The following is a 12,701-nucleotide window of genomic DNA, read 5'->3' as shown; positions in this document are numbered from 1 at the left end:
AAGAAACCAGGGCACGTCCTCTGCGCTAATTACTTCCAGAGCTTAATTGCCAGAATGGAAGCATTTTTCACTTCCTATTTACATATTTAAAACGAAGAGGGTCAAATTCTCATCTCAGTAGCAAAGAAACTGTGACTGAACATTTAAGGACCCATCACACTTCATTTCTCAAGTGCATACTATTAAACGTGTTGATTTTACAGTCCTCAAACATAGGTGGAAAAATCCATTTCACCACATGGGGCCCAATTCCCTTCTGTCCATATAAAACTGTTTTAGTTTGATTGACTGCAGGACAGATTTGAATGCCAGTGAAGATGACCTATTGTTGTTAGCTGCTCACTTTCAAAAGCCTCTCTCTGCCTTTTGTTTTCTGCAAATTTGTTTTCTGCATGTGCTCTGATAAATTTTATCTCTTGCCAGGAGGACTCCTTAAGCTTTAGTCTCCCCTCTCCCCCAGCTCGAGAAAGCTTGTCGTGGCACATGCCAATGAGGCTAAGGGATCCTTTTTCAGACTACTATACTTGCTTTCTGGCTTTTTAAAGTTTTCCCCAGGTTTGGGCTAAGAGAATCCCCCCCCCCCAATTGCTTATGGCAATAACCAACCTTCACAAATACTCATATTCAATCCCACACCCTTTCTCCATGACTGGACTCTTCTTTCTCTCCCCCTTCCTCCTCTGTATTGCTACAGCTTGCTTCCCACCTCACCGCAATCAGCTTGTTATCTCTTTTGCCCACCCTTCAAAATCCTGCACTCATCAGCCTAGGACAAAATGGGTCTGGTAGCCATCACAATATTGTTTGCAGTTGCACCAATGGTGCCCTCTTGTGTTGTGTATCTGCATAGGCATGATACCAACCATCTTGGGAAGGTTCAAGCTCTTACTCAGTGGTGGCAAAATTACGAGGGACATAGAACTGGGCTGTAAAATGATCAAGGATAAAACCGGCACTTCTGCTAGAGTCAGATAATGCAGGGGTGAAACTCATATAAAAGCTTCTTGCTTCATCTGACCTGGCACCCAGAAGCTAACACAACCTTGTTCCCTAAAGACACAACTTTGGATGGGTAACTTATGCACTCCAGAACCATGTAGCCTAAAACAGAATGTTGTTTTTCCAGGCATTTTCCTAGATAATGTGGCAGGCGTACAAAACATAAGCTCTCCAACCAACTGTGAAACACAAATGCCAGAATTAATCACTTAATGCCCTTTGCATTAGGATAAAGTATGTGGTTTAAAATACAACAGAGCACTTTTAAATGAGGAACTGCTGAATGCTGGGGGAAAAAGAAGAGCAATCTCCTGCATCCCAGTAATAAATGAAAAAGGAAGCTTAACTTGTAAAGATTCACAGAACTGATGAGAATAATAATGGCTAGGAGCTTAATAATGTTCCCAGATCGGAGGGGTTTCCAAAAAGGGAAAGCAAATTAATAAAACTCAATTAAAGCACTCTTGGCAAAAGTGGACCTCTATAAGGAAGACGCTGTGCACAGCTAGCTATCTCAGTAACTAAATAAATATCCATAGTTTGTCTTCTCTACACTGCTCCTTACCCCCATGTGCAAAAAAAATCACTTATTTACTAGGGACCAAACCATGCATGTGGAGAAACAGCAAAATTCTGTCAAAATTTTTGGGTACCAAGCCCAAGGACTATTCTGCAGCATTTATTTATTTATTATATTTATACTCACCTTTGTTCTTCAGAAAAACTGTAGGCAGCATACATGGGATTGGATTGTGTGATGGTCTCCCATTCACACACTACCCAGACTTCATCAACATTTCTGTATTGGCGGGACTCTTAATTTCTAGGACTCCAGTGTGCTTTATAGATGCATTTTCTTTCTCAAGCATGCAGGTTGCTTTTATTATTAAATGAAAGACAATGAAAAACAAATGGGTATACAAAATCTCAGAACAATCTGCACCAGTAATTTCTGAGATGCGTGTGGAAAAGCAGGCCTACTTTCCTGTAACTGTAGTATTATTTTTTTTAATGAAACTAAGGAGACTATCAATGGCTTTAGGAGATAGCCTGGCACTGATATGAAGGCAAGATTTCAAATTTACAGTGTTTGTGCAATGGTGGTGAGGTTACAAACTTTGCATCTTGCTAAATAAAAGGAAAGCAAAGTTCCTTTCCTCTGTTTTAACAGCTGTGTCAAAGAGATGATCAGCATCCAAGTATGTGCCTAATGAACAGCTGGCTCTGCACTGATTATGGAACATACAAAACAGGTAGAAGCAAAACCTTTTATTTTGCACAGACAAGAAAACAGGCCTTCCACCTGCCCTGTATTACTGAATCTGTTCACCTCCTCTTTAACTGGAGCTTACACCACAGTTCTGGAAAATGGACTGCCAGTTTTGCAATGTGACATGCGAGAGAAATGGAAGGAAGAAGATTGTGCCAGCAATATACACTGGTAGCTTAGAAGATGTTCCCTCAGTCTGAATGCAATAGATTGAGTTTGATGGATAATGCCCCCCCCCTAAACCCACAGACTGGCTTTTCTAAGCAAACAAAATCCATCCTCCATTTTTATTACTTTTTCATATCACAAGTCATGGTACTTGTCACTCAACTGGATCTCACGTCTTTAAGATAACTTCATATAATGTAATAGTGTGGATCAACACCAGAGAGGTTATTTCCACCCCACCCCTAAAACGATAGGAAGTCCAGGAGTGAACAAGTGAAATAGGTTAGCATGCAATCAGTTCTCTTTAGTTTCTTGTATGAGAGTCTTGATAGAGTAAGAGGAGCGCCACAGGATGAGATGAAGGACAATGCTTACAAAATCACAATGTGGCTATAACGACAACCTTTATTAAAACTGCTGCCAGTGGCACAAAGTACAGTTTTTTTAAAAAATCACAATTCTCCACAACCCATGAGATTCTGATGAACTTCCATCCCTGTTTTAATTAAATCTACAGTCCCCAACTGTGTGTAAGTGGATTTCATCTTTCAGTAATTTCTTTTCAAGAGGTTAGTGGCTAGGGCCTATAGCACGCCCAGAGAGTGAAATCCTTCACTGGACATGATGATCTGCATCTGTAACCCCCTGCAGCTTAGTTTGAGGAGTTCTAGCAGCACGCTGGTCCATATGTATGTAGTATAACACATTCTTTCTGCTATTTATTTCTCCAGAGGGGCATAATTCAGGAGCTTCTCAATCAGATCCACGTGGGCAAGCAGCATTCGCCGACAGCAATATCTCTTCAGACCCAGAGCATCCAAAGCATCACTAAGAACAAACAAAAAGGAGGTGTGTTTGAAAGAAAAGCAGCATGCTGAAACCTGATCCCAGCCAAATAAAGGCAAAAGCCTTGTCCATGAGATAGAAGAGGAACTATATTACTGTGCTTGTTGTTACAATTTACATTCCTCCCCAAAGATCATAGGGTGGCAGGCGCAGTGATCATAAAACATTTTTTAAAAAACTAAAACAATTTCAAAATATTCTAAAAATATTAAAATATAGTCCATAGAAGCAAGGTGATTGACTGGGGTAGGGGGCTGAACCCCCACTCCCCAAGGATCAGATGAATAGGATTGCTATTTATTTTTCATTTCATAACATTTATATACGGCTTGATTTTAGAAAATGCTATCCTCAGAGCCATTTACAAGACTGCTGCTGTACGTAAGTTACTGTTCTCTAAGTTTCACTTTGATAATCTGCTAGTTTTTAGTTTTTTAATTCATTATGACTATAAACACATTTTAACAATACTGAATGTGACAGGCTTAACTTTATTATTTGCCCATTAAAGAAGCAGATGTAAAAGTGTGCTTGAAAAGTACACAACTTCCATCATAGCCTGCCTGCCTTGAGTTTCTCTTTAAGAACAGTTATTGGATCCCTAAGATGAAATCTCAGCCATCTGTCTCTTAATTAAGGTCTACCTAGCCACAGACTTTCCCCCTTTATGTTCCAAGAAAACAAAAGGCCTGGAGGGTAGGCGGGAAACCCACAAGCTTGTATGTCTGTGGACTAGTTTATGTTAGTCTTGTAACACAGCATCAAATGCACAGAACACTGTTTCTGCCGGTATTGGGCTCCAGAAGGAGCTTCGTTCTCCCAAAGACATATAAACAAACCATTACCTGAAAACACATTTAGTATTAGCTTACTTTTACGCCATGCCTGTGCTTTGCGATACACTGTGCTCCCCATCACAAACACTTCTGGCTTCTAGCAATCTTCAGGAGCCCTTTCTAACTTTCCTCTCTCCCATCCATACAATAAGTGCTGTTTTCACCACAAACCCAGGATGAGTGAATATGCATAGTAGGGGAAGCAGGATTACAGCAGATGGTTCACCCCGATCTAAGTATTATTTGTCGTTGTTACTACTACTACAACTACTACTACTTTTTATGAATCACCTTATACCCAAATGTCTCCTTCAGCAAAGAAGTTAGCAAACATCAGAAGGCTTTGGAAGCACTCTCAAACAACAGATGTCCATTTTGACATATTCTGTAGGTCCAATATAAAGTCTTCCTACACACGTATATTTCGAACGCTGCAGTAGCAGCAGGACTGGAGGAACAAAAGCAGTTTGGAAAGAGGCCATGAAGTAGGCATGGCTAGTCTAAGTCAGGATATTGGTCCTCCTAGCCTAGTACTGCCTACACACCACCAGCAGTCTTTAATGTTTTCAGACCTGGGAGCCACCTTTAACCTGGCATCATATGACATTCACAGTTATTTGCAGCTAGAAAGGAAGAATTGGTATCACTCCCAATTTTTAATTTCAAGGGGGTTCCTTTTTCTGCAGCTAGGCAGGGCAACAAAGGTGCCAAATTCAAGAAGTGCTAAATTGAAGTAGAGGCTGGCAAGGAAGAATTGGCTAGAAACTTACAGTTTACTCCCAATTCTAGCTCTGGAATTTGGCTCTGTGCCTTCACCAGTCATGATGGACAGGTGAATGTGTCACTTTGGTCATGATGGACAGGTGAATGTCCATCACTTTACCAGTCAAATGGGGAGGTCTGGAAGGATTAGTATGCTGGTGGGCTAGAGGTTTCCCAGTGCTGCTCTAATGAATGTGATAAATGATCAGTGAGGGGACAGTAAGTTGGGTGACTGTTTTAGACAGGTTCTTTCTTATTAGTGCCCAGTTAACTCCAGGTTCAGGCTTTGCTATCTATCCTCTACCTTAAAAGATACAGCTTCTCTGGTGTCTAACCTGACCTTTTAGGTCAGCATTAGTTTCTGTTCCATTGGGGCTTTCAATGGAGACTGATGAGCTAAGATTAGCAATGGCTGGGCAGTTGACCCTCTGATGTAGCAAAACATTCAAAAAGAAGTTGAGTTTTTCCAAGTTTTATTAATGTACATTTTGACATGTAATAAAGTAATAAATTTCCCATTTAAGAATTTAAATTTCCCATTTAAGAATTTTGCTCATGATTTATGCTAGGGTGGTGGTATGGGCAAACCAAGTTCTCATTCCCATTATGGGCCTACTAGAGTAATTAACATTCAGTTTGAGATGTGAGGTGCTCACAGATCAAGTAGGTAGAAGTCATAAAATAGAAGCAGAAAGCTGATGAGCATAATAAGACAGTGCCTCTTGAACTTAAGAGGCCTCCAGCACACACACTAGATTTCCACATAGGATAAAATCTTCAGTACAGTGTATGACCTCAGAAGTTATTCAAATAATGGTAACAACATAAATCACCCTGTCAAATATTTTAATAGAGGCTCAATCAGTTTCATATTTATTTTATTTTTAGCACTTAGGCTGCAATCCTAAACAGTGGGGTTTACTTCCAAGTAGACATACATAAGATTGTGCTGTTAACCTTCCCAAAATTGCAGAAATGTTTGGCACTACAAAATACTTAAAATAAGCCCCCACACCTTGATTGTTATTAACCCATGGTGTAGTTTTTAAAACTCTGAATGTGGAATATTTTTAGCTAAACTAATCAGCAGAACTGAATAGATTTTTGAATATTTTTACCACCTCTAATATTCTAAATAACTGTCTGAAGAAACTCAATGTAAGAGAAAAACAGCATTTCCAAATTCTGCAAAATCTCTGCATCCTCAGACAAGTAAATTATTCCCTTTAGCTGACCCATTTTTTGCTACAAGAAATGATTTTAATAATATCTGACATATAGATCTGCCCTCAAAATTGTGAGTAGGCACTGAGCTAACAGACAGCTTTGCTGCAAGGGAGAAACTCAAATATGTATTGTCTACCCACTTGGTCAATGTAAAATCATACAATAAATTGCAAGAGAATCTGATTTATGCCCAAGGCATAATTCAGGTGCATTTATCATGCAAATATTGTACTAAAGTACTACTTAATCTCAAATTCTAGATCCATAAATTCCAATTCTGTATTTGCAATGGAAAATCAATTGCTAGCAGAATGGCTATGATTAACTACAACCAAAAACAATGCTGCAAAGGTAAGAAAAATGATGGCTACAGCAAGAACGAAGAATTATATATGAGACTTCTCTAGACACTAGCTAGTCAAGAAAGAAAGCTTTTCTTCATCCTTTCCTTCTATATGTTTTTGATTTTATATTATCTAGATGTTTAATTCCTATTTGGAAAATAGTGTTACACAGGTCTCAGAAGCTGAATTATGTAGCACCCATAAGTGAAGCATGTACTAGCATTTTTCTTAAAACACATGAGCTCTTAAAACAATGTTAATAGGTAGAAATCTGCCACAGCACTTGATAGTTTGTGATTTTAAAAAATCAAGCAAGTGTTCCTTATGCTTTTCTATATAATTCATGCATTTGAAACTACCATGTTAAAAGAAAGGCTCTGAATGAGCTGGAACCACTGTTCAGATAACATATTGTTGTTGTGGTTTACTCGTTTAGTTGTGTCCGACTCTTCGTGACCCCATGGACCAGAGCACGCCAGGCACTCCTGTCTTCCACTGCCTCCCGCAGTTTGGTCAGACTCATGTCCGTAGCTTCGAGAACACTGTCCAACCATCTCGTCCTCTGTCGTCCCCTTCTCCTTGTGCCCTCCATCTTTCCCAACATCAGGGTCTTTTCCAGGGAGTCTTCTCTTCTCATGAGGTGGCCAAAGTATTGGAGCCTCAGCTTCATGATCTGTCCTTCCAGTGAGCATTCAGGCCTGATTTCCTTAAGAATGGATACGTTTGATCTTCTTGCAGTCCATGGGACTCTCAAGAGTCTCCTCCAGACCATAATTCAAAAGCATCAATTCTTCGGCGATCAGCCTTCTTTATGGTCCAGCTCTCACTTCCATACATCACTACTGGGAAAACCATGGCTTTAACTATACGGACCTTTGTTGGCAAAGTGATGTCTTTGCTTTTTAAGATGCTGTCTAAGTTTGCCATCGCCTTTCTCCCAAGGAGCAGTCGTCTTTTAATTTCGTGACTGCGGTCACCATCTGCAGTGATCATGGAGCTCAAGAAAGTAAAATCTCTCACTGCCTCCATTTCTTCCCCTTCTATTTGCCAGGAGGTGATGGGCCCAGTGGCCATGATCTTCGTTTTTTTGATGTTGAGCTTCAGACCATATTTTGCGCTCTCCTCTTTCACCCTCATTAAAAGGTTCTTTAATTCCTCCTCACTTTCTGCCATCAAGGTTGTGTCATCTGCATATCTGAGGTTGTTGATATTTCTTCCGGCGATCTTAATTCCGGCTTGGGATTCATCCAGCCCAGCCCAGATAACATATTACATGTGTTATACTCTATTTTTAGCAGCATCAGCGACACAGTAGAAATAAAGAAGCTTCTTCATTCTAGTATACAAAACATCTTTTCATATCATCAAATTTAAACCAAGTGTTCATATCATGCAGCTCACAGAAACCTGTGCACCTTTTAAGAGCTAATTGGTATTCTAAAAAATCAGATACTATTTAAAATGCCCTAAAATAGAATTTCAGTTCCTTTTAAAAATGTCTAACTCCTGTAACCACAGGGGGGAAAGAAGCGTGACAGCAGAAAGTTTAGGTACTTTCTAAGATTAGCTTTTAATTAATTACAGGATGTTAGATGTTCTAAGTTCTCAAGAGTTCTGAGGACTCAGCAAGACAATGGGGCCTGTCATTTCATACTACTCAGGAGAAACAGAATTGTTTTCTGAAAAATGGAACCATGGCTACAATCCTATATGTACCTGGGAATAAGCCTATGGAACTATGGAAGCAAGGATAGGACCATACTGTTAACAGAAATGCAAGAGAGTTATGTTTGTGGGAAACATTACACTGAAATACAGTGGTACCTCAGGTTACAGACTCCGCTAACCCAGAAATAGTACCTCAGGTTAAGAACTTTGCTTCAGGACGAGAACAGAAATCGGGGCGCGGCAGTAGCGGGAGCCCCATTAGCTAAAGTGGTATCTCAGTTTAAGAACGAACCTCCAGAACAAATTAAGTTCTTAGCTCGAGGCACCACTGTACAAAAGATGGGCAACACTATCTTCTGTTCATTGATTTGTTTGCTATGTCAGATGGTAATGCTTAATCAGAGCACTAGAGGATGCTTGAATATAAATGCTGAAAGAGTGTCAGTTCTTGCAGCTCTACCTGTGTGGGAGAGATTGAAATGCTCCAATTGTGTTCGACATTCACTTCTCACTTTGTCAGGAAGTTTTATATGTGGGAAAGTGCTTTCACTTAAAGTTCAGCAATGTAAGACTGAGGTCAACCAAATGATTTTTTCTAAATCAACCTAAGAACTTTCACTTGAATTTCATACCGTTTCCCCGAAAATAAGGCAGTGTCTTATATTAATTTTTGCTCCCAAAAATGTGCTAGGTCTTATTTTCAGGGAATGTCTTATTTTTCCATGAAGAATACGGTACACATTTATTGTTGAACAAACAAAAAAACAAAAACAAAAAGGAAATTTATTACCTGTATACGGTACAAAGCCTTACAGTAGCTTTGGGGGCCTTATATTCCGGGGTGGCCTTATTATCGAGGAGGCCTTATATTCGGGGGAGGCCTTATATTACAGAAAGAGGCAAAACTGGAGTAGGTCTTATTTTCGGGGGATGTCTTAATTTCGGGGAAGCAGGGTAGTTAGGCAAAGGAAATTCAAGTTTATACAATCCAACTTAAATATGCAAATCAAGCATGTTTATGGAAGTTTTTCCAATTTTCATAATTCATTTCAAGTGCAGCAAGTGATTCATTTAATCCAAGTACAACCTTCTACATTGAGCCATATCTGACAAAAAGCAAAGCAAAGCAAAGCAAAGCAAAGCAAAGCAAAGGGGGTTTAAAATGTCTCCAATGTTAGCTCCTCAGTACTGTAGCTACATTTCCCCCATGGAACTCTGAAAAGCCCCCTCAAGAAAATCAGGCAATCTCAATTATTTGTAGGTAACTTGCTAAGTCCACTACCCTTGGAGTTAGCCCCACTGAATTCATTGGACTAAGTTTTGAGTAAACAGGACTATGATTGCACTTTAAAATATCCCTGAGCTTATGCTTTCATTATTAATATGAAAGTAATTATTCTATATGATGTAATTATTATTTATAAAAATTGGACCTACACTTCATAAAACATGAACACAGGATAAAGAGTGTTATACATACCTTTTTGTGAATGATCCCTAGACTACTACAAAATGTTAATGGATACTTTTCTCAAAACAGTTGTGAAAACACAAGTGTGTGAAGCAGAGCCCTTACCCTTCTGTATACTCAGCTTGCAGAAGACCAAGATATGCCTCCCATTTGTTTCCAACGATTTTGCCGCAAGTGAAGCATCTCACTGGTATGATCATTTTACACCTAGGGAAACATTAAAAACAGGAAATTTAAACAGTAAGCGCATGATTTGATGTATCTAAAACTAATACCAAGCAGTCTAACCAAGGTATTTAAACTGCATTAGTTCCAAAGGCAAAGGTAAGTGGGTGTGGACCTGGTCAGTGTCTGAAGGTAGGAGCACTGGAGCCCTTTTTCTGGTGTTCAGCCTGAACTGGTCAGGGCAAAAAGCGTGTACAGGGCAGAGGCATGCACACTGGCCCCACCCACATTGTCCCCACACAAGCTGGCTCTACTTCTTAACCTTCTTGTGTTGAGCTTCCTGAAGGGGCTTTAAAAGATTTTTCTTCCTGCTCAGTGTGGGAAGGCTGGGGTTTGAACCAACAAGCTGGGGATGTTGTGGGGCAGCACCAGCATGCAAGCCCCAGGCTCCTTATGCACTTTTTGTTCTTGCATGCTTAGTCTGGACATCTGAAGCAGACTCCTGAGAGCCCTATGCAATCGGGACTAAGTGTGTATTCAACACAAATCTTAGTACAATTCTGAATATGTGCTCTTACATGTGCTAAGGCTGCAGTCCTATGCACACTTATCTGAAGTCTCATAACAAATAAAGTTATTGAATGTATGACTTGAATGTATTTAATTCCAAGAACCTTAATGGTTTTGAAGAAAACCAACACTGGCTATAGATGCTGGTTGGCAAAACCGATATCCTTTCTTCAAAATGTTGTCAGCGTTTTGACCTAAGTATATGTTTGCATTTCACCTTTGTATAAGACAGCAATTTTGATATGAATTTCACTGAGTCTAGCTTAATCTGGGCTGGCTATGAATTAATATTTTTAAGTTTTATTGAAGCACAATAACCATTACTGATAACTCAAAGTTACTGATTGCCATTAATAGTAATTGTTTTTCAATAAACTAATAATTTGATAGCTCAACCAGTTCTCTTTTGCCTTTAAACTGAAGAGCATTATTCCAATAATTTAAGACCCATTTACCTCCAAGCAAAAAGGTGAATAAAGATTAAACTGCAGTTAACTGAAGAAGTGTGCATGCACATGAAAGCTTATACCAAGAACAAATTTAAAGGTAAAGGACCCCTGACAGTTCAGTCCAGTCGCGAACGACTCTGAGATTGTGGCGCTCATCTCACTTTACTGGCCGAGGGAGCTGGCGTTTGTCCGCAGACAGTTTTTCCGGATCATGTGGCCAACATGACTAAGCCACTTCTGGCGAAACCAGAGCAGTGCACGGAAATGCCGTTTACCTTCCTGCTGGAGCGGTACCTATTTATCTACTTGCACTTTTTGGCATGCTTTCAAACTGCTAGGTTAGCAGGAGCTGGGACTGAGCAACGGGAGCTCACCACATCGCGGGGATTCAAACAGCCAACCTTCCGATTGGCAAGCCCAAGACTCAGTGGTTTAGACCACAGCGCCACCCACGTCCCCAAGAACAAATTTAGTTGGTCTCTAAGGTACTAGTGGACAATTTTTTTATTTTTAATATATATTTCGACTGCAGTTAACTGCTTTTTACAGTGCAAAATAAATATTAGAGGCGCTCCTTATCCACCCCTTGGTTTGAGTCAGGCAGCATGCATGACTGGGTCCCTCCATGAGCATAGACGGAGGGGGGCAGGGAGTGGCAGCTGCCAAATCAATAAAAATACCTAGCAAACTGAGGTTCTGTCCCCCCAACAAAAGACCTCCCCCCCTTAACAAACATCCTGGCTATGTCCATGGGCCCCACCTATGCTAGAGGGCTGAGTTTGGATGCTGGAGAAACCAAGGAGCTTGCTGGGTGGCCACCAACCAAATCAGCCTCTCAGCCCAGTGCCAACTTGCCTCATGGCTGTGAAGATGAAAAACTGCAACTTAAGCTGCAATCCTATGCGCGGACACTTGGGTGCGAGTCTCACAGCAACCAATGAGATCCAGAGGAACAGCTTTGTTTGGAATGTCACAACAAACGCAAGTAAGACTCTTGTGGCACCAGAAAGACAACCATATAACTTGTGGCATAAACTTTAGTGAACTACTTGGTAAGAATGAATGGTGGCTCCAAACGGCGAACTCATATATCACAATAAATGTGTTAAGTGTTCAAGGCACCACGAGGCTCTTGCTTGAAATCAACTCGTCATCCTCTTGTTCTCCTTAACTCTCCAAGTAAACATGCCCAAGCCCTCGCCCGCCCCAGATTTAGGCAATACTTTAAAGCTACATAAAGAGGGGCGGGTGGCTTCCGTCCTTGCCCACATCAGAGTGCCTGGCCGGGATCGGTGGCCCCGAGCAAGATGTAAAGATGGTGCTATAGAAACTGGAGGAAGGGGCAGAGGAGAAACCGCCCGCGTTCACAGAAACCGCTCTGAGCCTTCGGAAGCGATTTAATTCCGCTTCTCACTCTTTTCTGCTTCAGAATGAAAAGGTAACGCATCATTATTTATTAGCATTGCCGTTATGTTAACAGTAGCGGCGGCGAAAGAGCAGGAAAGTCGCGACTGCTACGAGATACCTTTCCTTCTTTTACTACTTACTACGTTTTCGAAGAGGGGGGAGGACGGGGAAAAGGCGACAAAGGGAAACCCGAACTAAAGCGAGAGGCTCGGCGGACCAACTGACCTACCTAACGGACACTCGCCGCGTCCCGCGCGCACCGTTGCCGCCGTTACCAGCTTTGCAAATCGCCACGCCCCCTCCTCGCCGGGCGCTACTAATCCGCGCAATAGGGGGGGAGAACTGTTTTCAGACTTCCGCAGCAGTACGTTACAGTGAGCACGTTAAGAGACAACCGCGGGAGATTTCCGCGCAGATCGGCACGCCCCGTGGAGTGCTGGGGACAGCGCCCTCTTCTTTATCGCTCTATTCTTAACCCGGCCCCTCTCCGAGGGTGAGGAATGGTACGGTCCGAGCGGT

The 12,701-nt window shown here is 41.2% G+C and overlaps 1 protein-coding gene across 3 annotated transcripts; it reads right to left on the bottom strand.

Moving 5' to 3' along the window:
• Positions 1–2,822: 2,822 nt before the first annotated feature.
• Positions 2,823–12,598, bottom strand: POLR2L (RNA polymerase II, I and III subunit L). Of its 3 annotated transcripts, none has more exons than XM_082230740.1 (3): positions 12,412–12,598; positions 9,697–9,798; positions 2,823–3,265 (listed from the first exon to the last, which is right to left on the bottom strand). In XM_082230740.1, exons 2-3 carry the CDS (start codon positions 9,789–9,791, stop codon positions 3,157–3,159), a joined length of 204 nt encoding a protein of 67 aa, XP_082086866.1. In that variant the 5' UTR covers positions 9,792–9,798; positions 12,412–12,598; the 3' UTR covers positions 2,823–3,156. The 3 variants fall into 3 exon arrangements, with proteins under 3 accessions (XP_082086866.1, XP_082086868.1, XP_082086867.1); XM_082230742.1 differs by having other exon boundaries at positions 12,427–12,450; XM_082230741.1 differs by lacking the exon at positions 12,412–12,598 and adding an exon at positions 12,242–12,401.
• Positions 12,599–12,701: the final 103 nt, after the last annotated feature.

Source organism: Podarcis vaucheri, assembly GCF_965113315.1.
Source record: "Podarcis vaucheri genome assembly, chromosome: 1".
Classification (NCBI taxonomy): domain Eukaryota; kingdom Metazoa; phylum Chordata; class Lepidosauria; order Squamata; family Lacertidae; genus Podarcis; species Podarcis vaucheri.
This window is presented reverse-complemented; position numbering and strand designations above follow the sequence as displayed.

Excerpts from the sequence above, each read along its gene's own strand:
- POLR2L (XM_082230740.1), bottom strand. The coding sequence starts at position 9,791 with ATGATCATACCAGTGAGATGCTTCACTTGCGGCAAAATCGTTGGAAAC. Across the intron at positions 3,266-9,696 it reads CAAGCTGAGTATACAGAAGG|TGATGCTTTGGATGCTCTGG; the intron begins GTAAGGGCTCTG and ends GTTTGTTCTTAG.